General features: G+C 40.5%; 1 protein-coding gene across 1 annotated transcript in view; it reads right to left on the reverse strand.

The window, feature by feature from the left end:
• fbn2b (fibrillin 2b) overlaps nucleotides 1–25,939 on the reverse strand; it is a 93,311-nt gene that overhangs the window by 36,934 nt on the left and 30,438 nt on the right. The window contains exons 7-21 of the mRNA XM_083558907.1: nucleotides 25,575–25,772; nucleotides 18,941–19,066; nucleotides 13,258–13,383; nucleotides 9,217–9,369; nucleotides 6,972–7,139; nucleotides 6,738–6,884; nucleotides 5,922–6,041; nucleotides 5,694–5,819; nucleotides 5,472–5,594; nucleotides 4,732–5,007; nucleotides 4,521–4,574; nucleotides 4,187–4,312; nucleotides 2,909–3,034; nucleotides 1,324–1,440; nucleotides 451–588 (exon numbers count right to left, since the gene is read on the reverse strand). Of these exons, the coding sequence (XP_083415033.1) occupies nucleotides 451–588; nucleotides 1,324–1,440; nucleotides 2,909–3,034; nucleotides 4,187–4,312; nucleotides 4,521–4,574; nucleotides 4,732–5,007; nucleotides 5,472–5,594; nucleotides 5,694–5,819; nucleotides 5,922–6,041; nucleotides 6,738–6,884; nucleotides 6,972–7,139; nucleotides 9,217–9,369; nucleotides 13,258–13,383; nucleotides 18,941–19,066; nucleotides 25,575–25,772 (2,124 nt within the window). The remainder of the gene's footprint in view (nucleotides 1–450; nucleotides 589–1,323; nucleotides 1,441–2,908; nucleotides 3,035–4,186; nucleotides 4,313–4,520; nucleotides 4,575–4,731; nucleotides 5,008–5,471; nucleotides 5,595–5,693; nucleotides 5,820–5,921; nucleotides 6,042–6,737; nucleotides 6,885–6,971; nucleotides 7,140–9,216; nucleotides 9,370–13,257; nucleotides 13,384–18,940; nucleotides 19,067–25,574; nucleotides 25,773–25,939) is intronic.

Consider the following 25,939-nt stretch of genomic DNA (forward strand, 5'->3'; position numbering starts at 1 on the left):
ACCTGATTTTTCTACAATGCCCCTATGCTCAAAGCCAGCTCCATGAAGATTTGAATGAAGGTCTGACCTTTGCCCTGTTGAACACCTTTTGGGTTGAATGTAAATGCTGACTGCACCCCAGCCCTCCTCACCTCAACATCAGTACCTGACGTTACTAAAATCCTTGAGGCTAAATTAATCTTCACAAATCTCATGAATCTTCACAAATCTCATGAATCTTCACAAATCTCATAAAGATCTAGTGGAACATCTTCCCAGATGAGTTGAGGTTATTCTAACAGCAAATGGGGACCAAATATGGAATGGAATTTTCACAAAGCACATACCGATCTTATGCTCAGGTGTCCACAAACCTTTTCCCGTATACTGTGTGTGTGTGTGTGTGTGTGTGTGTGTGTGTGTGTGTGTGTGTGTGTGTGTGTGTGTGTGTGTGTGTGTGCTTGTACTCACTTGCTTCGCATATTTCACACGGACTTCCCCATGCCGCTCCCAGAGTGGAACAGCACTCTGATTTGAGCGTGGCTCCGTTGATGTTCACCTCACAGTGGCCATCTTGAGCATGCAGCCAGCAAGTTCCTTTCATACTCTCTGGATGACGAACGGAATGAAATGAGAATGTGTGTGAGAGTGTGTGTGAGTGTATGTATACAGTACGTGACTGTGGAGATCCGTTCTTGGAAATTGTTCTAGTCTCATTCACACTCTCTGTCTAATCAAATAATAGAAATAGTCTATAAATTATAATTATTTAACATAGAAAAACTGATTATATGGCAACCAAACAGAGATTTATTTATTTTTTGTTCATTTTACATTTATGATTCCACAACTGGATGAGATATAAAAAAAAAAAAGCATGCTCTTTTTTTCCATATATTAAAATAGTGTAATTGGTAGGTATTGGTAGAATAAGAGAAATAAAACACTTATTCCGGTCTCCTAAGTTGAGACCACCACCTTGTTGTAAATTTATCTTCCCAAAGCAGTACTTTTACAAATTGGTTTGGCAGTGAAATATATTAAAATGATAATCATTCAGCATTTAAGGCATTAAATGCAGATGCCATTATCCAGTGCAACTTAGACTTATCTCATTCATACAAATAAGCCGCTATGGGGTTAAGGGCCTTGCTCAGGGGCCCAGGAACGGTTCCTGGCTTTGGCTTGTATTTGATCTTTGGATCCAAAATCCAATACCTTAACAACCGAGCTGCAACCTGATTGGCAAGATTTCCAAAAAATTCCTCAGCATTTAAAATTGCATGTAAAAGAGTTAAGAAAAGATCTCGCATTGAGCACGATGTTTCAGACAGATGTTCTTACCCACGCAGATAGTATTGGAGTCCAGTCTGCTGCCGTGAGAACACTCGCAGGTAAAGGAGCCGGCCACGTTCCGGCAGATTCCGTTGATGCAGGGGCTTGACTCGCACTCGTTAATGTCTGGAAGGCAGAATAACGGTCATTTGTGTTTATCTGTCTTGATGAAGCAAACAAGGAAAAAAGTGTAGAACCCGAAACATACCCAAAGATTCAGGGTGGGGCGGTGAAAATGCACATGCATGTTCCTTTAGTTTCTATGCGAAAAACTCTGCCATTTAAAGGTGTAAAGATGTACTTTGACCAGACTAATATATACAGATGTTCCACTTTATTTTCATTGAAAAATCCTCCCTTAGCATAAAGAACATCTTAACACACATTCGGCATTCAGACACTTAGTTTCTCCAAACACTTCGCTGAAATACTTCCTCTTATAAAACTTGCCAACGGTGTTCTTTAGTAGTTCAGAGATTTCTTTACGATGCATTTCACCCAAGTGCAGTTCAGTAGAATTTAGGTGCCAGTGACTGGGCAGGTCGTTCCATGATAGATATCACTCCAGACGACTGTTTGCTCTCTACATAACGCTTACAGAGTTCAGACGCTCATTGTCTTGTTGTATGGCGAAGTCGGTTCCAATGAGCCGCAGTCCAGACGGAACTGCACATTGTAATGAATGGTTGCCATGTTGGTTCAGGATTCCTTTCACTTCGGGATTCATTTCCCTTCTTCAATACAACCCCAAACCATTAATCTTCCACCTCCATGTGCGACTGTGGGGGTGAGGCAGTCCGATTACGTGTTCGCTCGTGTTCTCCGTCTTACACGATTTCTTCTGTTAGAGCCCATAAAATTTCAAACTCATCCACAAATTCATTGTTGATTTCTTGAATGATTTTTGGATTTTTAGCGAGTTTGTTGCATAGAAACAAAAGGAACATGCATGTGTCCCAAAATCCAAAAAAGACCGGGTGTTTCCACACTCTTGTGTATTTGTCAATAGGAAATCATTATCCTATAGTATAACACGATTATACACTCGTTTTAAGTTTATTATAAAATCATATCAAATTCTTTTTGCTCATTCCTGCAAAAAGAAATGCTGGAGATAATCTACAGGATTTGTTATTTATATTTAGCATTTTTGTTTTCTTGTTATAGATATATTGTGGGCACTTTGGGCTGGGAAATTTCCTGATAGGATACTGATGTCATTGGCTAAATGTCATTTATTTTGGAGATCTCGTATCTCAGAAGTTTCGCCCATACCTTCTAGCGTTCTACCAGAAGCATTTCAATGAACCAGGAACACTGTCACATCCTGCAAGCTCTATGACAGCCACGTTACACCATGCATTTTATTATGATGAGCTCTAATAAACTAGATTACTGCTGTGACCGTCCTCCCCGAATCAGACTGCTCTTGCATTAATAGAGGTGAGACACCAATGCATTATCACAAAAAAGATGCTCTCTGATGCTCTCAGTGACGATTGAAACAGTTCAAATGGAGCACCAATGGAATCAAATCCACCTTGAAGAGACATTTTGAACCAAGTTAGAGATACAGTTCTGCTGTAAAAGTCACCTTCACACGTCTCCGAGTCTTGTTTGAAGACGAAACCTTTGGGGCAGGAGCAGGCATAGCTACCAGGCGTGTTCCTACACTGGCCGTTATCACACAGCAGCCGGTTCACCAGACACTCGTCCACATCTGGAAAGTGCAGAAATCCACCCATGAATATCAATGAGCATAAAACAAAACAACATAAAACCTTAGAAAGTAATAAGGGGTGTGGTCTGATAGTACTAACAAAAAGGAGTATTCCAAGATATGTGTGTGAGCAGATATTATGTCATAAAGCTTGTAAAATTGATAAAGAGCCTGAAAAACCCTGAACCCTGACAATCTAAATGTGAATTTCCAAGTAGTCTGGGTTTTATTTAAATGTGTTCATAATTATTATCTGTCACTTTCCACTTGTCCATTTCCAGACAACCCTATCTCCCGATCCAGATCCTGATAACCGGTCATAAAAAGTTTCCCTCAGAGACGGAATCAAACCTTTTTTACCTCCTGTGTTGAAAGGAAAAGAAGCTTTTTTCACTTGTACGAGGTGGTATTGAAAAGTTTGGAGACTAGTTTGTAACACGCCAACAGGTGGCAGCACAAGGCTGCACGCGCAGTCACAGAACGCACCAAGTTAATGTGCCAGCACGCATCGTCCTGCGTACATCTGGAGATGTGCAAAGGTGTTATTCTGACCACATGCGCACCAGTAACTCTCCTCACGCGAGTTTTTTGCCCGAACACAACATGATCACAGTTCCGCACCCTACCATTGCACGTTAACCTTTGCCTTCTTTCCAAAGACGAAGAACCAGCTCAAAGGTCGCCATTTGGACACCGCTGCGGAGATCCAGCGCGAATCACAGAAAAGAAGACTTCCGGTACGTATTCCAGAAGTGGCAGGAACACTGAGAGAGCTGTATTGTGGTGCAAGTGGACTATTTTGAAGGTGACAGCGTGTAAACGTGGATAAAGTTCTTTCTTGTAAACATGGATAGTCTTGAAACTTTCTGATACCACCTCATACTTTACAGAAGAGTAAAATTCTTGCGTCGCATAGCACAGAGGGTTAAGGGCCTTGCTCAAGGGCCCAAAAGTGGTGATACTGGGTCTTTAACCAAACGATCAGTAACCCAAAGCTTTAAGCAATAAGCTACCAGGAGTATGAACACCTACAAATATATGTTCCTATTGCAACTGATGAGTTACAGTATATCCCAGAGGTCCTGTAGCTGTGATCAGATGTGTTTAAGTGTATTTAGACGTGTTCAGGCATGTTCAGGCGTGATCACTAACCCACGCAGTTCTTGCCACTGGAGTCGGCCTCCCATCCGAAGTCGCAGATGCAGCGGTAGCTCCCACGCAGGTTCTCACAAACCCCGTTTTTGCAGATGTCTGGGTTCAAACCGCACTCGTTGATGTCTGAAAGGGAACAGATGTGGACGAGAAAAATCAAGTTCCTGTGACACTGCAATCATTCATTCACATTCACTGAAGTGTGACATGGTGTTTTCTGAATATGCTGATCTTATTTTTATTCTGTTTTCAGACCTGTTCTCTCAGGCTTACTCAATTTTATATATACAATACATAAAATTCTTTTTTTACTAAAAGAAAATAATTTTCCCACCTCGTCCGTCTATGGTCATGCCGATGCCGCTGCTGCACAGAGCCTGAAACTCAGCTGCGGAGAACAGAGGCTGAATTTATTACACACATCAGCTCAAATCTAAGATATATATTCATTTACACTTTTATAAATAGTTTTTTTTTTGCAGTTTTACTTCTGACTTATTATCCGAAAACGTTTCTATTTGAACACATCGATCTGATTTTTTTACCCGAGTTGCGAGCGGGACAAGGCTGACACGGCTGGCCGAACCCGTGCTCAGGACTGGCGCAGCAACACTCCGACTTGGTCACGGCACCGGGGAGCGGCCGCGAGCACGAGCCCATCTTGATGGCGCCATAACAAGTGGTACGCATGTGTGTGTCCACACAAACGCGCCCGTCCAAGTCGATGGCCAGGCCGGGCGGGCACTCGCAGCGGAAGGAACCCTCCGAGTTCAGACAGCGGCCGTTCATGCAGATACCCGCCGTCTGGCACTCGTCGATATCTGGGAGATTAAAATGGAGAAGTTCATTAGGCACGTTCTTCTTCTTCAGAGTGTTTTGAATACCCCATGCTGTGGTATAACTGTCATTCAAAGAGAATGATCTGTCATAAAAAAAAAAAAAATAAACATTTTCTAAACTTTCTTTCTGACCTTCTTCCATCAGACATCTATCAGGCGACTCTCGTTTACGCAAAGAAAAAAAAAGAAAGATGCTTTATGTTTGTCACATGCGCTTTACAGCACAGTGTATTTCTTTTTTCGCATGTCCCAGCGATGATAGGAAGCTGGGGTCAGACATGATACAGCGTCCCTGGAGTACAATGAGTTAGGGGCCTTGCTCAAGGGCCCCAATCATGGCAGCTTGGCGATAAGAGCCTTAACCGCTGACTTACAACTTCCTCTAACGTTAAATGATTGATTTAGATCAGTTGTTGAAATAGATCCCAGGCTTAATCTCTGCTCACCGACACAGTAGCGTCCGTTCGGAGCCAGGGTGAAGCCCGGTTTACAGATGCACTTGAAGCTGCCGTCCTCGTTGATGCACATGCCGTTTAGACACATGTTCGTGGTTGCACATTCGTCGTGATCTGCAAAAGAGCATTGTAAATAACAAGACGATACTCATATAACTATAAAGGCGTGATTATACAGGATGTCCTGAGAGTGTGAGGAGCTTGGAGCCTCACCGATGCAGTTCTTCCCATCAGGACTGATCTCAAAGCCTGCGTTGCAGATGCACTGGAAGCTTCCTTCTGTGTTCACGCAGCGGCCGTTACGACACATGATTCCGTTCACGATACACTCGTCAATATCTGAAACGAGAAGATTCGGGTTTTTTGGCTTATTAAGTCCAGTGGTTTGTAAATGAGGTGTTGGGAAATTCTTTACACATAACTGCTTGTTAGAACTCATACCGATGCAGGCCTGCTTGGTGGGTGTGCCCTGATACCCCTCGTGGCACTTGCAGTGGTACGAACCCGGGGTGTTAATACAGTCTCCATTCACACAGGGGTTACTGCTGCACTCGTCCACATCTACCAGAGAAAAAGGAGGAGAAAATTATAAATGACATAATATGAGAGGCCTACAGATGGCAGCAGAGGAGAAGAGAAGAGAAGAGAAGAGAAGAAAAGAGAAGAGAAGAGAAGAGAAGAGAAGAGAAGAGAAGAGAAGAGAAGAGAAGTAAAATAAAAGGGAAAAAAGATGAACTAAAAATAAAAGAAGAGAAGAGAAGAGAAGAGAAGAGAAGAGAAGAGAAGAGAAGAGAAGAGAAGAGAAGAGAAGAGAAATAAAAGGGGAAATAAAGGAACTAAAAATAAAAGAAGAGAAGAATAAATTAAATGGGGAAACAGAGGAGATGAAAGAAAAAAGATAAAATAGGTCGAAATGAAAAAACTGAGAAGAGAAGAGAAGAGAAGAGAAGAGAAGAGAAGAGAACAAAGAAGATGAAAGAAAAAGATAAAAGAGGTGGGAATAAAAAGCAGACAAAACAGGCGAAAGGACAAGAAAGAAGAAGAAAGGAGAAGAGAAGAGAAGAGAAGAGAAGAGAAGAGAAGAGAAGATTGAATGAATTGAAAGCTATGAAGTTGCACAATGCGAGTATAAAAGTTGACATTTAAAACTTTACTATAAGTATAAATTAAGATCTTTGCTCTATGCGACACTTCCGCTGTACTTGTTGGTGTGTTTGTGTTTGTGTTTATGTGTTTGTGTAATGATTCGTGTGTTACCTGTGCACTTGGCAGGTCCCTCCTGACTGTAGCCCATGTTACACTCGCAGCGGTAGCTGTTGGGGGTGGGGATGCAGCGGCCGTTCAGACACAGATTGGGGAAATATTTACACACATCGATGGTGGTGCTTACGTTTTGAGGCAGGACTGGAAACGACAGGACAGAGTGGTCAGTCCCAGACTGTGCTTTTAATTATATAAAAACGTTGCACACAAAACACAATGCAACATTACCTATAACTGTTTGGTCAGTCTTGGTCCAGTCTCTTCCATTCCCGTTACCGTTACCGTTGCCGTGGCCATGCCCATTCTGTCCAGGAAACTTGTGACCATTAAACACGTGAATAGGCTCCCGGCCGGTTGTAAAGGGAATTCCCTCGATGCACAGCCTTCGGTATTCATCTAAAGGGATAAAAGAGAAGGTTTATGCTGTGGAACCTGTGTTGGCTCAACCTGCTACTTCTGTTCCATAGCCAGCATCCTGCTTCTGGAGTTCTTCATGTATCCAAAAATGTCTTTCAACTTTATTTCTATCCAACAAAATCTGGTGTATATGTAATTTTTTTTTCTTTTCCAGAACAAATTGCTGAAATCTGCTCTAATGTCAGAAAATTGGATCCAAATGCTCAAGTGTAATGATTATAGTGTGGAATATGTATTATATATATAAAGTATTTATTAAAAAACATATTTAAAGTATAATAATATATTTAAAATAATAATAATAATAATAATAATAATAATAATAATAATAATGTCAAAATATAAAGAATTTACACAGAAATGCTTAAAAAAATGCATTTATTATTATTATTATTATTATTATTATCATTATTAATAATAAAGATAATAATAATGTCAATTTAATAGAGAGATGAAAAAAATTTAATGGAAAGGAACCAGACTCAAAACAGAACCTCATCCTCATCTGGGTAACAACTAATATTCATGCATTATGGCTTCATCATTGTTGAGGCTATTAATTGTTGACTGCTGGACAGATGAGTGCACATCATTATACCCTAATTGTAGCCATAAACCATTGCAGAAAACTATATTAAATACTCAGTTGTCATGGCTCTCCATGGTAATCTAATATATATTTTGTATTTTGTGATATAATGATTGGCATGAGGTAACTTGTAATTGATCGCAGCGTAATCGCACATTTGTATCTGTTCGAAATGTACAAAAATGTGTTGTAATACTCTAATCCACATGGGTATGGACAAGTGTAGATGCTTTACGCAAATGTATTTTTACTATTAGTGGCACCATCCACAACATAGGGTATAAAAACAAAATATTTTTGTAAACATTTGAAAGTATTATGGTGTTTTTAATGACAAATCATCAGGACACCAACCTTGAACTTTTTGCTATGTTTCCACACGGACGCTTTTAATTGCCGGATGTGTTCATCGCGGCGGATTTTGGTGCCCGATTTGAGACTTGGCGCATCAGTAAAACAAATGTTTAGTGATTAAAAAAGATATATTTTAGTAAAGAAAGGATTTCGTGAATAAATGTGTGTTGTGTTGAAGGTATAATTTTCACCTCTTTTATATTTATTTATTTGTACTTGTAATACATTTGTCAAACAGAAATGTTCACTACATTACTGTGCACGTATATACACACACACACACACACACACACACACACACACACACACACACACACACACACACACACACACACACACACACATATGTAGTATACAAAGGTTAGTATAATGTATCCAGCTTTAATTTATTTAAATTTCCCTCCCTTTATTTAAGCCGGGAAATGCATTCCTTATCCACACAAGTAAAATTCAGTGACAAGAGTTTGCATGTGAATAAGTAGAGTGTGTCTATGAATAAGTCTATTAGCATAAACAGAACTGCTGGCCTTGGATGGTGAGCATATGTGTATTCTGTTAGATGGAAAAGCATGAAGGCCATGGACAGAGATGAACCAAAAGGAAATGAGGCCAATCTCAGGCTTTGGCAAACATTCAGCCTGTACATTCCTTTGGCTCACACATGCACTTTCACAAGCTCGGAGCAGGAGAGATGGCTAGCACTTGGGTGGAAAAAGGAAGTGTTTAAAAAGTCTGAGAACAGTTTGTGAGGCTCTGCCGTTGTCACTCTAATGAAGTGTCCCTCCAGTGCATTTACACTACCCACACTGGTTTGGATCTGTCACTCATTCGGGATTTGTGTGTGTGTTTACACTCGGGGGAGTTTCCTTTCTAAGAGTGTGTTTCACTGTGTGATTTTGTGTGTGGAACTGTACACTATACACCCCAGATGAGGATGGGTTCGCTTTTCAGTCTCAAAGTTTCTTCCTCATACCATCACAGGGAGTTATTCTTAACTTGAAGTTTAATTTATACATTTAATTTGATATCGTATCTCTGTAAATCTGCTTTGGGACAATGTCCATTATTCACGCACTACACAATTAAAATTGAATGAAAGTATAGTGAACTCACCGGATCCACGGACAGGACACATCTCTGGGATGTGACCCATGGCCCAGCAGCGGCCCGTATCACAGCAGCACTGCATCTTGGTATACTGGCCCGTCATTTCCATGGCACAGCGCCCGTTAGCCAAAGAGCCGAAACACATCCCCAGTCTCTGATCTGAAAGAGAAAGATCCGAATGGCAACGGCGGCTTTATTTGTCTCATGTAAATGACAGCACAGTGAAGTGCTTTTCTTCATATATCCCAGTGATTTTTAGTAAGCTTGGGTCAGCCATGATACAGCACCCCTGGAGTACAGAGGGTTAAGGGCTTTGCTCAGAAGTCCCAAGATTGGCAGCTTGGCACATCTCGGGCTTGAACCCCCAAAATTCTGAGCAGCAACACAGAGACTGTGTTATGATTGTTATAATGTTTATTTGCAATATTGTTGTGTAGTATGTTTCTTTACTCTATTTGTCCGGGCCATAAATGAGTTCTTAGCTATAGTTTATTTTAAAAGGATGAAAGATTTAAAAAAAAAAGACGTTTCTCCTTCCAAACATATGGTGTGATGTAGGTTGAGGTGGCCAGGTCCCACAAAATCCCCTAGTCACCTGTCATACTATGTTGGAAGCAACATAGCTTCCGAATATTAAAAATATATATATATTATGAACTAATTAGCCAATACAAACATCTTTTCTTTGGTAAGGATGCCAAACTAGCTCAGCTAGTATGCTACAATAAAGAAAAAAAGTGGTTTGCTTTGACTGAGAATAAATAAAATCAAACAGCGCTGTGGAAAGAGAAGAAAGAAATACCAAACCTAGAAACCAGACAGAGAAGCACATATGCAATACGGTTCATCTGTTGCCAAACACACTCATTTTCACACTCTTTTCTGAAGCTGATGAGTCATGTCCAGCTTTCGAATTTTGAGCTCCTTGCCTTGAGGATGAACTCACAGATTTCCAAGTACTTGCGTCTCTCTCCTGTGAGTTTTCTCAGGAAGTCAGGTTCATGTGTGCCCCGCTCATGGCCAGCTTCCAGGAAGCCCCTTTATGAGGCTGGAGATGTCAAGAGGGGGCCGGAAAATCGACACGGATTTGAAAGCATACCAAAAATGGTTCTGTGACTGTAAGCTCCCCCTTGTCAAGGTCAAAAAATGGGACTGAAAGAGTTTTTGTGTTTAGAGAAAAAGTGCAAACATGCAGGAGGGGGTGGGGGGTGGGCGGTTGCATGTCGATTAGCCAGTCTAATGAGACAGCGCTCTGAAATTAATCAGTTCCATGTGGAGCGCTCATGAGTGATTCTAGTCAACATAGGCAGCCATCTGTCTGGAGGCTAAACTGCTCATTTTAAACCGAACCAGCAAACCCATTGGGACGTGGTGGGGCAGAGAGAAAGGGGAGAAATGTAGCTCAGGGGGCATGGGGGCTGGGGCTCGGGGTTTTTCTGCGAATGCCGTGACGGAGATGATAGCTGTAATTGGAACCAGACCTTTTCATTTCTACATGCTCGGTTGCAGCCTTTCTCTTTCCCCGTTTTGTTACGATTCTCTCGCAGAGAGGGATTTCACAGTGTTACACGGAATTGGCATAATTAGTGTCGCCTAGCTTTTTTTTCTCCCTTTACAAGCAATTCCTACTCCCACTGCACGACGGCTTCCCATCTGGAAAAGGAAAACCTACTGTGTGGTTCATAGGAAGCTACCTCATCGTTTTAAAGGCTAGTCTGCGAAGTAGCAGAACATATGGAGCGCAAAGTATCCTGACATGCATGATTGCTTAACCTCACTCTTATAAGAGCTGCACAATGGCATCCAAAGCGTAGGGTCAATTATTCACTTGCGATCTTCTCATAAAGGAGAAAAAGTTAATAGTGGCACAAGTCTTGAGACTGGACTATGACCAGTGGTGGAAAGTAATGAAGTAAACTTAATTACTGTACTTATGGAGCTTTTTTACATTTAGGAAGATTTTCAAACTAAAATATATTTCAAAGTGAAATATCTTACTGTATACTCAACTACATTTTGCGAAATCAGTCGTTCCTCCAGAGTGAATTTAAACTTCACCGGTCAAACACACAGAAAGCCACCAATCAGGAAAGAGCTTGCGCTCTGTTTTGAATTCGTGTTGATTGGCGCTTGGTGTATCTACTTATCACCAACATACAGTTCAGCATCAGTTCAACAGCAAGCAGAACATTTAGAGAGGAATAAATGATGGAAGAAACTCCAGACTGTAACGTGGCCTTATTTGCGAAAAAAATTTTTGAGGAAGGTTTTGGGCTCATGATAGGTTGAATAGATATCAACCAGTGTTTGACTCATTAATATCATTCTATTATTAGATCGGCATTAAATAAACTGAGTTGATTAAGCAAAGAGACAACAATGATAATAGGAACATTATAGCCATAATAAATCCTAGTGCTTCAGATACTTAAGTACATTTGAAGGCAAATACTTTTGTACTTTTACTCAAGTAAAAGTTTAAAGGGACACATTTACTTTTACTGGACTCATATTTTACCTACTGCATCACTACTTTAACTCAAATACATGGTTTGTGTACTGACTGACAGCTTGGCTAATAAAATGTGTCGCTCTTATATACCTCTCATCATTCTATAGTCCTCCTAAGGTCTAGAATGTAGAGTGATTTCTGAGTTATTCAATATGGAACACAGTTTATCCATCATGATTAGAAAACAAATCTGTGTAAAGTCAGTTAGACCCGAGGGATCGGTAAGTATCTCATGCCACGTGTATTGTAGGAAACAATAATTCTGATATATATGACAATAAACCACCTGAGGCTTCATACATTTGCTTGGAAAAATGATTTAATTCAGAGGTTAAGATGGTGGGGTGGGAATGTGAAAAGAATCTCCAAATAATGGAATAATCTATAGGAAATTATATAAGGAAAGAAGAAAAGAAGTTTAAGGAAGAAGCTGCGTAAAAAAAAGCAAAAAAGGACCGAAATAAAGTATGTGAAGGAAGAAGTATTTAGAAAGCCAGTGAGTCAGAAGGCATGTCGAAAGCCAGAGTCAACATCTAGCCTTAGTGTAAAGAGGAAATAGCAGTCTTGTGTCTCCCTGCTGAGCTCTGGACTTCAACTCCCATGAGACTAAGACTCCTAGCGGTCCTTCTTCCCAGTACTAACAAGACCTGTTTTTGGATTCGTCCACAATCGCTCTCCTGAAACGCTCCCAAAATAAACTCAGGCGTTTGCTCTCCGCTTCACTGTTCCCATATCAGTCTATTACTAGTCAGTCTGGAATGTCCACATCGTCTCTCGAAAGATATACAGTGGACAATAATTCTATTTCCACAACCCAATAATCCATCGTTCCGGCTTTGGGAAAGGGACCAATGAAATTTTTTTCTAACATCTGCTGCCAGAAACAGAATTTCACTGCCTCCCGTTCTGCAAGACACCCGTTTTCAGTGAATATTTATCATCACATATTTACCCAGAAGCCCATGCGATCTCACCTGACTTTGCCTTATTGCACAAATAAAATCAATAATGTGAGCTGTAGTGAAAAAAAGACCTTCCTGACAGATTGTGGATGACGAATGAGTGCAGGCGAATACAACTTCTCCATTACAATAATGGCGCGTTTCCTGTGTTTCTCTGAGAGGTGGGGGTCCAGAGGGTTTGGTCAGGAATGAAAGAGCTTTCTGCAGATGCCTACATACATTAACACCTGTTGGTGCCTCGCAGCAAATGTGTAGCTGAATCACACATACACGTTCCACGTGCCTGAGCTTGCAGAGGATGACCATAAGCTGAAAGGCCAAATGACTCATGTAGGCAGAGAAAGAGCTCCGCCAGATGTCAGACAGGTGTGTTTTGTATGTATGTATGTGTGTGTATGTGTGTGTGCACCAAGATTGACATATATTTGGACAGATTTGAACTCACCTGTGTTGCTAACAGTCTCATTATGTCAAGAAGTGTCTCTGTTCGTGCCGTAACTACTCATTATGGCCATGTTTGGCGGATGATGTAGCCAGAATTACAGGTCAGGGAGACGGTGTGTGATGTCTTACCTATACACCTGGAGCCATCGGCACTACTGACGAAGCCACGAGGACAGGTGCAGACATAGCTGCCGGCAGTGTTGGTGCATTCTCCACCGTCACAAACCCCAGGGATGGTGGAACATTCGTCCACATCTGTAAAAAAAAATTATATAATAATGGCGCAGCTGGAATTATAGAACTCTGGCACCTCGGTCAGTTTTTTTCTGGCTGTCTATTGGTCTTTTCAGGAATAACAGATCATTCTGGGCCAAATATCATGTAGCTCGGTAAGGGGTGGGTAATGGCTTTCAAAAAGTGTACAGTGGGTTCAACTGTAAGTAGCCACAGTTAGAGATAAGACACGTTTAGAGCATTTTCAAGGACAATTTAAGGACGATCATATCTATATCTATATCTATCTATATCTATCTATCTATATATATATATATATATATATATATATATATATATATATATATATATATATATATATATATAAATTGTGTTGTCCCCTTTTGCTGCTAAAACAGTCGTGACATATCGATTATTAACAGCATGAACTTTTCAGCAATTTTGAGCTACAGGAGCTCGTCTGTTGGACCAGCCTTCGCTCCCCATATACATGAATGAGCCTCGGGGGCTCACGACCCTGTGACCACTGTTCCTTCCTTGGAGCACTTTTGATAGATTCTGACCACTGCAGACCAGGAACATGCCACAAGAGCTGCAGTTTTGGAGACGCTCTGACCCAGACGTCTAGACGTCACAATTTGTCAAATCATTACTCACGCTCATTTTTCCTGCTTTTAACATCTTTTGTAACTTTGAGGACAAAAGGTTCACTTGCTGCCTAATAAATAAAAGTGTTCTTCACTTCACCGCTCATAATGTTGTGTGTGTGTGTGTGTGTGTGTGTGTGTGTGTGTGTGTGTGTGTGTGTGTGTGTGTGTCTTTAACCATGGGAATGTTTATAGGACAGAGGAGTTTGTAGTACAATTTATTTAATATGCAAATAAGAGGCATTTTATATAAAATAGAACTGTAATGGACTAGAAAGCCTGATGTACCATTGCCTAACTCTGATCTTGGTGGTCTAACATTCTGGACAGAACTCTTTCTATACACCCGGCTTACTAAAAAGTGGCTAAGATGACCGGGACTGGATCCTCTGATCTCCATTCTTTACAGTTCTGCAGTATAATTGATGGACATTCGGGGGTTGAGGATGGGTTCACTTTTGGATCCTTTCAAGGTTTCTTCCTCATACCATCTCAGGCAGTTTTTCCTTGCCACAGTCGCCACAGGCTCACTCATTAGGGAAAAACTTACAACTATAACGAGTTACGTTTTCCAATGTTAAAAGCGCTATAGAAATCAAAATAAAACAAATTCCCCCTGACACACCAAGCAGACAAAATGAGATCCAACCAAAGTTGAATGCTTCACTCTTTGTGTCAAGTCAAGTTTATTTCTATTGCGCTTTTCACAACAGACATTGTCTCAAAGCAGCTTTACAGAATTTAACAGTTAAGGTGAACGATGTGTGTTTATCCCTGATGAGCAGCCTGTGGTAAAGGAAAAACTCCCTTAGATGTTATGAGGAAGAAACCTTGAGAGGAACCAGATTCAAAAGTGGATCCAATTCTCATTTGGGTGATATCAAGAGTGTGATTATAGTCTTTAAAACAATACAGAACACTGGGAGAAATAATAAGAGAGTCGGTATAAAAAAAAAAATAAAAAAAAACACACACATATACGCCCAACAGACACTAGCAAGGTATTGGCTGCTCTCCAGGCACTGCTCAGCCACAGCTTTTTTAATGAGCACTGATAAATTTGGTGTATCCAGGCCCTAAATAAGAATAATAGCTTAAGGAATAAAAGTGTATCCCAAAAGAACGTCATCCTAAAGCCTGTATACACAGCTGTCTAAGCTTGGTTGTAAAAAGAAAAAAAAAAAAAAAAAAAAAAAAGGCAGCACTTGATTCCAGACTTCAATGACACTAGTAGATGGTTCATGGAGGCTGCTGAACCTGTGACATTCATTTCCAGGAAATCTTTTTTTCGTAATCCTTGTTGCTCTGAGTACATTAGATGATGTAAACCAGCAGATGCTTTGAGAGCTGCAGGTTTTGGATATGGGTTTTCCCCACTCCAAAATGGCAGCAGCTACAGGAGCAGCATCAGCAAAAAAGAACTGGCAGTTGGCATAACATTTGATGTGAATGGAAATGTGTGTGTGTGTGTGTGTGTGTGTGTGTGTGTGTGTGTGTGTGTGTGTGTGTGTGTGTGTGTGTGTTAGGAATATAAAGCAGCAAACAGCACTAGGTGGAAATGTACTGTATGTACTGTATATGTAGTTTGAGTTATGATTGATCCTGTCCATCCTCAGCATGTGTGCATGTCATGTCATGGTACTGTAAAAAGAGTGTGTGTGTGTGTGTGTGTGGCAAGCTAAAAAAAACCATAGACTCACTCCATTAGTGGTGGTTTAACAGGCATGATAAGAGACCAGCTAAAATAAATCAAACGTCCTGTGAACCGGCCCAGACTTTACACTGGCCAGACGAGAGGGTGTATACTAGGGGAAATGACTGCCACCTGAACAAATGTTCGACTGCTGTGTGTATCATTCTGAGAATGTGTATATATACACACGTTCTTCATATCTGATTAAAAACCGTACTGTGGAATTCTCGAATCCGGCTAATGAGAATCAGAGTTATTGAGTTTTCTTGTTTTCGTTTAATTGTTCCTATAGGAGCGGCTCGTTCACAGGGACTTGTGTGGCTGCTGGACGTAACCTGAGACTAATAATAAAAAAATTAATGTTATTAAACAAAGAAAATGTATAAGATCTATACAAAAATATCTCCATGTGTTCCACCATGGGAATGTCTTCAGGACAGATAAGTTTGTGGTGCAATTTCTTTAACTGTGTAACACCAAGAGATAAAAATAGTACTGTAAGTGACAAGAAAGCCTGTTGTACCATTTACTAATAAGCATCAAATCGCAATTGTTGGCAAATTGTTAGTGTATACGACGAATAAAATGCATTCGAATGTGCTGTTAAAGCAAACATCACGTCATGGTGTCATCACGTCATGGTGGCATCACGTCATGGTGGCATCACGTCATGGCATTATGGATTATTCCTAATATACATTCAACATGTCTGTGTGTTGCCTCGAAATCCTTCACTACACTACCATTTGTGAGCAACCTTTGTGGCCACGCCATTCCAGATGTAAGCGGCTCTTTGTTCAAGCGCTAACAGATGGCCTGTTGCCACAACCCTGTACTTACATTTCGAGAATGAGGGAACGAGGAAACAAGTGGGGGAAAAAACTGCTAATGCTGAAGTGAACAATATCTCAGTCACTCCTTGCTGTAATCTTGGATTACAAATATCTCACCATTTTTGGTGTGATGAGTTCAACACCCTGATTAGTGTCTATGAAATATAACTTTCTAGCTCCCACTGGAAACAAGACTATCTATCTTAGAAACTGCCGTTTAAGCAGTAAACGGAGTAAAAGGTAGAAGCCGACGGCGCCTTAGGGTTCACATCTATGGAGTTCAGAGCTGTAATTAGCTCAGATGGTCCATGTAAGGGGGCTCATCTATGTGACACCAGCTAAGTTCTCAACTTTTGTCCATATAGTGTATTAGACAAGCTGATTTTCTCTCTGTCTCTCTGTCTCTCTCTCTTTCTCATTTCTCAAAGGCTGTGGTAAAATCTACCAGCTTCAATCCCCTCTCCTGAATCCACTTGCCTGCTTGTTTTCACTTCTTATTGTTTAAATTCCTCTCAATTAAGTCAACTCAAAGTAACATACCCCAGAGCGGAAACAGACACAGAGTGAGAAAAAGCCCCAAAGCCTCGAACATGTTGGCTAACGAGAAGACAAACAAGCCCGAAACACAGACCAGCGTTTATTTGTTTCTATCCGATCATGATAACAAGTGTTTCGACGGCGTGGCGAGCGTGCTTTGGTGAACATTGACGATAAGCAAACAAAAAACTTTTAAATGATTTCCGATTCTTCGAGCCCTGCACCAGAGATAATTATAATCGCTTCACTTTTCATCTCCGTATGTAACATAGAGACTTATCTTATAGTAAAATCTCTGCTAATAGAAGCCAAACTACATGATAATTGGATTCTGGGAGTCGAGCCACTTCTGCCATGAGCCATAAAACTTTAGCAGCTCCACCCTTCCACCTCAAAAACAGTTCTCTTTCTGTGCGCTGTCGATACCCCGTTTATTTGAAAACTAAATTGTAGGGGCAATAGACTCACTACTTTGCCAGTTGCACCATTTTGCCCTTATTATTAAATCTAATAAAAAAAATCATGTATATTTCATGTCTAAAGAAAGAAAGGAAAAGAAAGGAAAGATGTTTTATAGATGCCACATGTACATTACCGCACAGTGAAATTCTTTCTTCATATATTATAGTGGTGTTAGGAAGCTGGGGGTCAGCTATAATACAGTTGCTCCTCGTTAAGAGAGTTAAGAGCCTTGCTCAAGGGCCCGAGAGTGGCAGCTTGGCGATACAAGGGCTTGAAACTCACCAGCGAATTACAGGACAAAAGGAAAGAAGGTGTGGCTAAGTAGTTATGACATTGATCTTCTGATTAGAAGATTCTGAAGCTCAAATCCCAGCACCACCAAGCTGCCACTGCTGGGCCCCTGAGCAAGATGCTTAATCCTCAACTGTTGTATAAATGAGATAAAATGAAAGACGATCTGGATAAGAGCACTTGGCGTAAATGTCATTTACCAGCATTCTGTGAATCAATGCTGTTGCTGGGTTTATGTCTGAAAACACTATTCCAGTTCAGTGAAGTGCTGGGACCATCCACACAATCCAGTTAAATCAAGAACGAGTTGAAACAATACTTAAAGATTATATATAAAATCCTACAACAAATGTGCTGTTGTTTAGAAAGAACACTTTCAACCACCCAAAGAACCACGCAGGAACCCCCTTAGACTCCCGTGGAACTGTTGATAATTAATAGAGAATGTTCATTAATCCACACTATATAGACAAACGTATTGGGACACCTGATTTCTCCAGTCATATGTGGTTATTCTCCAACATGTTAACATAGAGTTGGAGGCACACAATTGCATAGGATGTGTTTGGATGCGGTAGCATGTAATATTTCCTTCACTTTAAGTAGGAGATGCAAACCTGTTCCAGCATTATGGTGCATCAATCCATGAAGAACTGCATACACGTACATGGGTTGGACTAAAAGAACTCATGCTATAAAGCTCTGACCTTGAGCTCAGTGAACACTTTTGGAATGGATGGAACGCTGTCAGAACCCCAGGCCTCCTCATCTCACCTACATCACTACCTGACTTCACTAACACCCTTTTTGGCTGAATGATCACAAAATCTAGTGGAACACTTTTCAGAATAGTGGAGGTTATTATAAGAGTAAACAGGCACAAATCGTTGAACAGGATGTAAAAAAAGAGCGCATATGAATACTGTGGTCTACATACTTTTGTCCCTATAGTGTATTTGAATAGTTCTAGACGTTAAGCCAATGTTTGAGAAATGACATTTCTGCAGGGTTCTGACAACTTGATCTGATTATTCAATTCAATAAAGTGTAAAGGGTTAACGAAACCAATTGATAAATGGAACACCTGAATTCTTAGATTTATTTCAGTTATTTACCTTCACATTTCTGGTTGGTCTCACTCTGCCGATGGCCTGCAGGACATTTACACTCGTACGAACCCACGGTGTTGATACAGTTCCCTCCTGCACAGAGACCTGGAATGGCCTGGCATTCGTCCACATCTGGAGACAGAAAAAAAGAAGCTTAGCATGCTGCACATTCTTTAAACATTTCTGACTCATTCGGAAAATAAAAACGTCATCACGTGTTACGTCGAAAATATCAGGTTTTATTCGGTGCCGGTTAACAACCTGCCATCAGGCTATTGCAGTAAATTTACTAACAGGTTCTAACTTACAGTTGAATTCTTTCATTAAGGTGTTTTCTTAGCCAGGCGACCCACTGTAGCCAAAACAAGATGTCCCTCTTTTCAAACAAGAGGTGATTTCTTTTTTAAAACCCAACAAACTGAGAGGAAAAGGGTTGGAAATCCTGGCACCAGTGCATTCTGCTAAGAGTTGAACACATTCTCTTCGTTGAGATTGAACCTCTTTCCGGAGTGGTGACCTGATCTATGCGGATCTACTCCTCCACTCTCATACTTCCTCCTCCTCCTCCATAGGAATTCTCAAGTGACATGACCACAAATCTCCACGAGCACACTCCAAAATCTAGTGGAACATCTACCCAGAAGAATGGAGGTTATTCTAAAAGCAAATGTGAAATGGGATGTTCAAAGAAAAATATGAATTTGATGCTCAGGTATCCACAACCTTTTATCCATATAGTGTAGTCATTTATACAATTATCTATATGTTATTTATGATACCATGTTCTTGGTGCTCAAAGTAAGTTTCTTGCAACTCTCATGCATGCATCAGAAATATAAGTGTTTTCTTTTCCTGAGCACTGAAAGACCTACACAGGGTTGGTAGGTCAGTGGTTAAGGCTTTGGGCTTTGGCTCAGGACATCACAAGTTCAAATCCCAGCACCGACATACTGCTGCTGCTGGGACCCTGAGCAAGACTTGCAATCATATTTCTTGCCAGAAGAATCGTATTGATCTTATTGAGATTGTGTCTTCTGAAACTTTATTTTATCTGTAATAACTGGTTTTAAGGTTGAAAACGAGGAAAAAATAGAGCAAAAAACCTTTAGAGGAACCAGCCTCAAGGAGAAACCCATCCTCACCAGGTTGGCACAGAAGGTCCATTCAATATAGGTCCATTATTGTTCAGGTGAAGTGATGGGTGAACATTTAGTCAACATTTGCTCTTATAAAAAGCTCCACTCTTCTGAGAAGATGTTCCACTAGATTTTTCAAAGATTTGTGCTCATTCACAAGTAGTAAAATCTTTAGTAAAATCAGGTACTGATGTAGGTGAAGTGGACTACAGCTCGCCAGGGATCAGGTCACAACGCCAGCAGGCCATTAGTGAAGTCAGGTAGTGAAGTAGGCGAGGTGAGGTGACCTACCTACACTATATGGACAAGTTTGTTGGACACCTGACCATAAGATTGCATGTGGTTTTTGAACATCTCGCTCTACATTTAGTCTCCATTTGCTGGTATAATAACCTCCATGTTCTCCATGGAAGATGTTTTACTAGATTTTTACAAGATTGATGGAGATTCGTAGAGCTAAAAGGATGTTAAAGTCAGTAAAGTCAGGTATTGATGTAGTGGTACTTGACTGACATCCATCTCTATTCTCTATTGTATGACTCACAAGGCTTTAATTCTCGAAAGGACTACAGTCTGGTTTCAATCAAACACATATCTCATCAGGTTTCGAACACTGAGTCAAAATGGTTTTAAGGAGTGCCAAGTGCCCAACAAAAAGCACCCAAGCCTGATGTACACATGTGTATGTGTGTGTGTGTGCACTCTGTATTCAGGCCAGGTATAAGAGCTGTCTCCAAGGTCTGATATTCAGGCATTGGGGTATTTGAGTATTTGAGCTTAAAAACTTTTTTTTCTCCAAGTCACTGAGAGAAGACCTCACAGAGTCTTCGAGCATTTTTATGAAGTCTGCAAGGCAGTCAGGGAAACTGGTAAAAGAACAGCCAAATCGCTGATGTGGAAATAAGCTCAGAGGCAAGGTGAGGCTTTCTCTGAGCTAAAGGAACAGCCAGATTATCTTTTTGTTTGATCACTTAATTCTGCTCCAATCCCTCAAATTTGCAAACGTGGGTTTTCATTGTGTCGTTTACTTTGGCGCTCATGGCCCCAGGACAACATTCCAACATGTCCTCTTTTAAAGATGCATCACCATTAGGGAATTACAAAAAAACCCATAGCCTTAGGGTCCACGTGGAGATCATCTGGAGACAACCATCTGATGAGGAATCCAGGTTTAGACAGGACCATCATTATGCAGTCTGGTCATTTTTCCAGACTTTTGTGTTCCAATGCAGGACCTGAAGTCTTCATGGTATGTCCTGTTTCTCATATTGTGAACTGAAATATCAATGATCAAAATGGCACTAAAGAAAAATGACACTAAAGTTTGAGTTGAGTTGAGTTTTCTCAAATACATATATTCTCATTTCATATACAGTCTAATATGATAAAGCTGTAAATAAAGCCATTTAAATATCTGGGAGATTTTCTACAGGTATATTCTGGTTTCATTTCTTCCTGTACATTAATTTTTGATTGTTTTTTAGTGCATTAAATTTGCGGTGTATTTCGAGCGCGGCGATTTGATTAGATTTTTCTGTGAAATGTACACATGAAAGGTAAATCCTGTCTGCACTTACTTATGTTATTTATTAGGTTTATTGGTCCGAAATAATATTTTGGGTATATATATATATATATATATATATATATATATATATATATATATATATATATATATATATATATATATATATATATATATATATGTATGTGACTCTTGACTTTGTTCTGCTGTAACCACTTTGTCCCATATTGAACACACTCGCTGCCTAGCGTACCACTGCTCTATCAACGTAGGTGACTGCAGGGCTCAGTGAGATATCTGAGATAGTGCTGAGGAGGACAAGACCAGATTACTTGCTCTGGAATGTCGACAGAGCGGAGGTGAAGCTCAGTTCACATTTCTTTGTGTGATTCAATCTCAGACTGAGTTATAAAGTGGCATATGGCTTGTCATTGGCTGCTAGAAGAATGAAACTGTCACATACATTGCATAATCGCGCTCATGAGAACGCGCTCGTGTGGTGATACAGCTGCTATCAGTCCACACAAAAAAAACTGTTGTTGCAGTAATTTCTGTCAGCTGAAACAGCAGGAGATAAGGTGTAAGCAGCTGTCTCGGGGGTTAATAAATTGAATAACGTGACCACAATAGTCACATTTAAATTATCGGGTATCACAAGTGATACTGTGAAAACATATGACTCAAATAATAGTGGACTGCCAACTCAGCAGCGATTTTCATAGCTTTAACCTGTTGACAAGGGCTGAGTCATGTGTACTATTGTGCTTGGATTCCTCAGCGATAACTCCTTTCGGCTTCTCCCATTAGGGGGCGCCACAGCGGATCATCCGTCTCCATACCCCCCTGTCCTCTACATCTGCCTCTTTCACCCCAACTACCTTCATGTCTTCCCTCACCACATTCATAAACCTCCTCCTTGGTCTTCCTCTTTTCCTCCTTCCTGGTGGCTCCATCCTCAGCATTCTCCTACTGATATACCCCATGATCCTCCTCTACACATGTCCAAACCATCTCAATCTCGCCTCCCACACCTCCCCTTTAAAAAAACTCATTCTAATCCTGTCCATCGTCGTCACTCCCTACGAAAACCTCAACATCTTCAGCTCTGCTACCTTCAGCTCCACCTCCTGTCTTTTACTCAATGCCACTGTCTCTAAACCATACAACATCTCAGGTCTCACCACAGTCCTATAAACTTTTCCTTTCATTCTCACAGATACTCTTCTATCACAAATCACTCCTGATATCACTTTTCTCCACTCACTTCACCCTGCCTGCACTCTTTTCTTCACTTCTCGAACACACTCTTCATTCCTCAGCGATAACTAAAGTTGGCTAAAAACGTTAATATCTGACTCCTTACTGAGTCTGGGTCCTCTCAAGATTTGTTTCTCATATCGTCTCAATTAGGTTTTTTGTGCCAGTCACCACTAAAATACACCAATCAGGCAACTTTATTACCACCTGCCTAATATTGTGTTGGGCCCCCTTTTGCCTGTCGACCCATCGAGCATTAACAGCATGAACTTCTTCAGCAGTTTGAGCTACAGGAGCTCGTCTGTTGGATCGGACCACACAGCTTAGCCTTTGCTCCCCATGTGCATCAATTAGCCTCGGCTCATGTCGCCGGTTCACCTGTCGCCGGTTCACCACTGTTCCTTCCTTGGAGCACTTTTAATAGATAATGACCACTGCAGACCAGAAACCTGCAGTTTTGGAGCTGCTCTGACCCAGACTCGCTCAAATCCTCACCCATTTTTCCTGCATCTGACATGAACTTTGAGAACAAAATGTTCACCTGCTGCCTAATAAATATATCCATCCACTAACAGGTGCCATGATGAAGAGATAATCAGTGTTCTTCACTTCACTGCTCATAATGTTATAATGTCATAGTGTTATGTCTGATCTTTGTATAAATGTATAGGGATTCATTTATGACCCTCAAACAGGTACAGTTGTATCTCGGTACTGTGGTACTGCGTCCTCTTTTGTGCTTTCTGTGCATTTTAAGCCTAAAGCATGGGTCCTAAAGTGGTTAAAAATGCTAAGAATCCAAGAAGCCTGGAAAGGAAAGCTATATTTTTTTTATACAGATGGACAAAAGAAAAAGAAAAAAGTGTGAACCTTTACAACCACTTGAATGTGAAGTGAAATGGTATTTTATATACAGAGCCTGATTACAGGATTGATTTGTATGCATTAAAAAAAACATTATTGTACCATATGGAATGTAAAACTTAAAATTTCGAGGAACCTTTTTGCATTTTCTTTATTCCTTATACAGTAATGCATAAAAAAATAAAAAATACTTGGTCGAGTACCGAGGTATTACTGTATAATCTGTATGTCCACAGGTTTGGTTGAAAAAATGCTATCCAAATAAAATTCTATTAAATTTAATTAGAGGAGTAAAAATTGGCAGCAGTTCACAAACAATGGGAATGCTAGTAGCTTTTGAAAGCTTCTGGGGCATGGGGAAAGCTGGCAGGAAATTGGAAATTGGCTATTTTTATTAGGTTTAAAAAAAGTTTTAAACTTGAACCTCAAGACCAGGAGTATTTCGATGAATGCATGAAAAAAAGGCTTAGTTAGTGACTCGAGTTTTCTGAACACAAAACAGCTCAACTCCTGTAGCACATTCTCCATCATGGCCTGCTGAGGCATGTTGAAGCCAAAACATGCATTTATGTAAATGATTTGGCTGAAGGCAACTCATGAAGGAAACGAAGAACTTTTACAGATGTAGATTCGCCCTCTCTTGTGGGACGTTTTCCAATAACCACTAGAAACACAGAACTTTTGAGGGCGAGTAGACAAAGAATTGAGTTTATTCTCCGTTTCTGAGGCTCCATGGCTCCAGACTAAATCAGTATGTTGCGACCATGAAAGAAAACAACCATTTCAAAATAGCGTCTAGTTTCTAGCTGTGAAATAATCACAAATGGGTAAGAATAAAAATGTCAGTGTTAGTAGTAGCAGGTTAATTGCAAATAAAAAATTATTTTATAGAGCTTCAATTGCACCAATCATATGCAACTTCTGCATTTATCTTTCCCTGAGGAAATTAAATGCAGTGCACTGTTAAAAGTCATAATGCACAATGCATGGTCTTGCATTTTACAGCGAGACACCGTTGCTTTTCAAACCAGCCTGCTTTTAAATCGGGATGGAGTTCTCCTCAATTGGAAACCATTCACTGCTGCTGAGGAAGGTTCTACATGATCAGCCTAAAAGATCCATGAGGTTACAGTGGAGGAGAACTCAGAAACCATGACAATTGATTTGGGCTGTAATTCATTGAACTTTTAAAACTTTGGGCTTCAATTTGAATTTGAATTCTCAAGGGTCCATCAGTGAAGAGTTAAAACCTCAACTGTGATAGAACTATATGGAATGAATGGACATCCGGTGTCACCTAAATGAGGATGGGTTCTTTACAAAGTCTCATTGTCTCATAATGTTTCTGCTTGCCACTCTCGCTATGGGCTCGCTCATTAGGGATAAATATATAAATATATATTATAGCGACTTATAAATGTATACAGATGGTCCCAGAGTTGAGATGGTTCAACTTACGATGTTTCGATCTTACAATATTGATAGCAGTACGACAAAATATTTAAAATTTCATGCGGCAGGCAAACGTGGCAGCCTCCACTCATGAACCCACGTACAGGTGATGTATGCACACACACACATATATATATTTTCGCATATATATTCATATATATAACGTATTCGCATTTTATTCCATTTTGAAAAGGCACCATAAAAACAAAAATCAAATTAAATCTATTTTCCGAGTTGATCAAAACGTACCAAATGTACAAAGGACAATCCCTAAAAGACTCCACATGCACAAGAGGAAATGCAACAGCTAAGATAGTATTTTTTTAAGCGTTAAACAAGCTCGGCGCATATTGCCCCGTGTGGCTTTCACGTGCAAATGGTGTAGGCAGTGTGTGAAACCTCTGACCTTGGCAGGCACCACTGCGGATGTTGGGGATGAACCCTCGGCGGCATGGGTGTGGCTGGGCAGGGCACATCTCGCAAGGATGACCCCAAGCTCGGCCAATGGTGGCGCAGCACAGCGTCTTGGTGCACACGATGCCACTCAGTTGACCCTGGCACATCTGGTTGCTGACCTGTGTGAAGCATGGGCCGGTCCTGTAATCTGAAAAAGACAAGTAGGAGAAGAGTTAAAAGCTTTAAATAACACGGATTAACTAATTTTGTAGCACCTGAACACATTTTTTCGCGCATTGCATTCCAGACTTTCTCCCCTTCTGGTATATAGAATTTTACATTGCGATTATGGCATTTGGCAGATGCTCGACTTAC

This window comes from Silurus aristotelis, assembly GCF_946808225.1.
Source record: "Silurus aristotelis genome assembly, chromosome: 13".
In the NCBI taxonomy this organism is placed as follows: Eukaryota; Metazoa; Chordata; class Actinopteri; order Siluriformes; family Siluridae; genus Silurus; species Silurus aristotelis.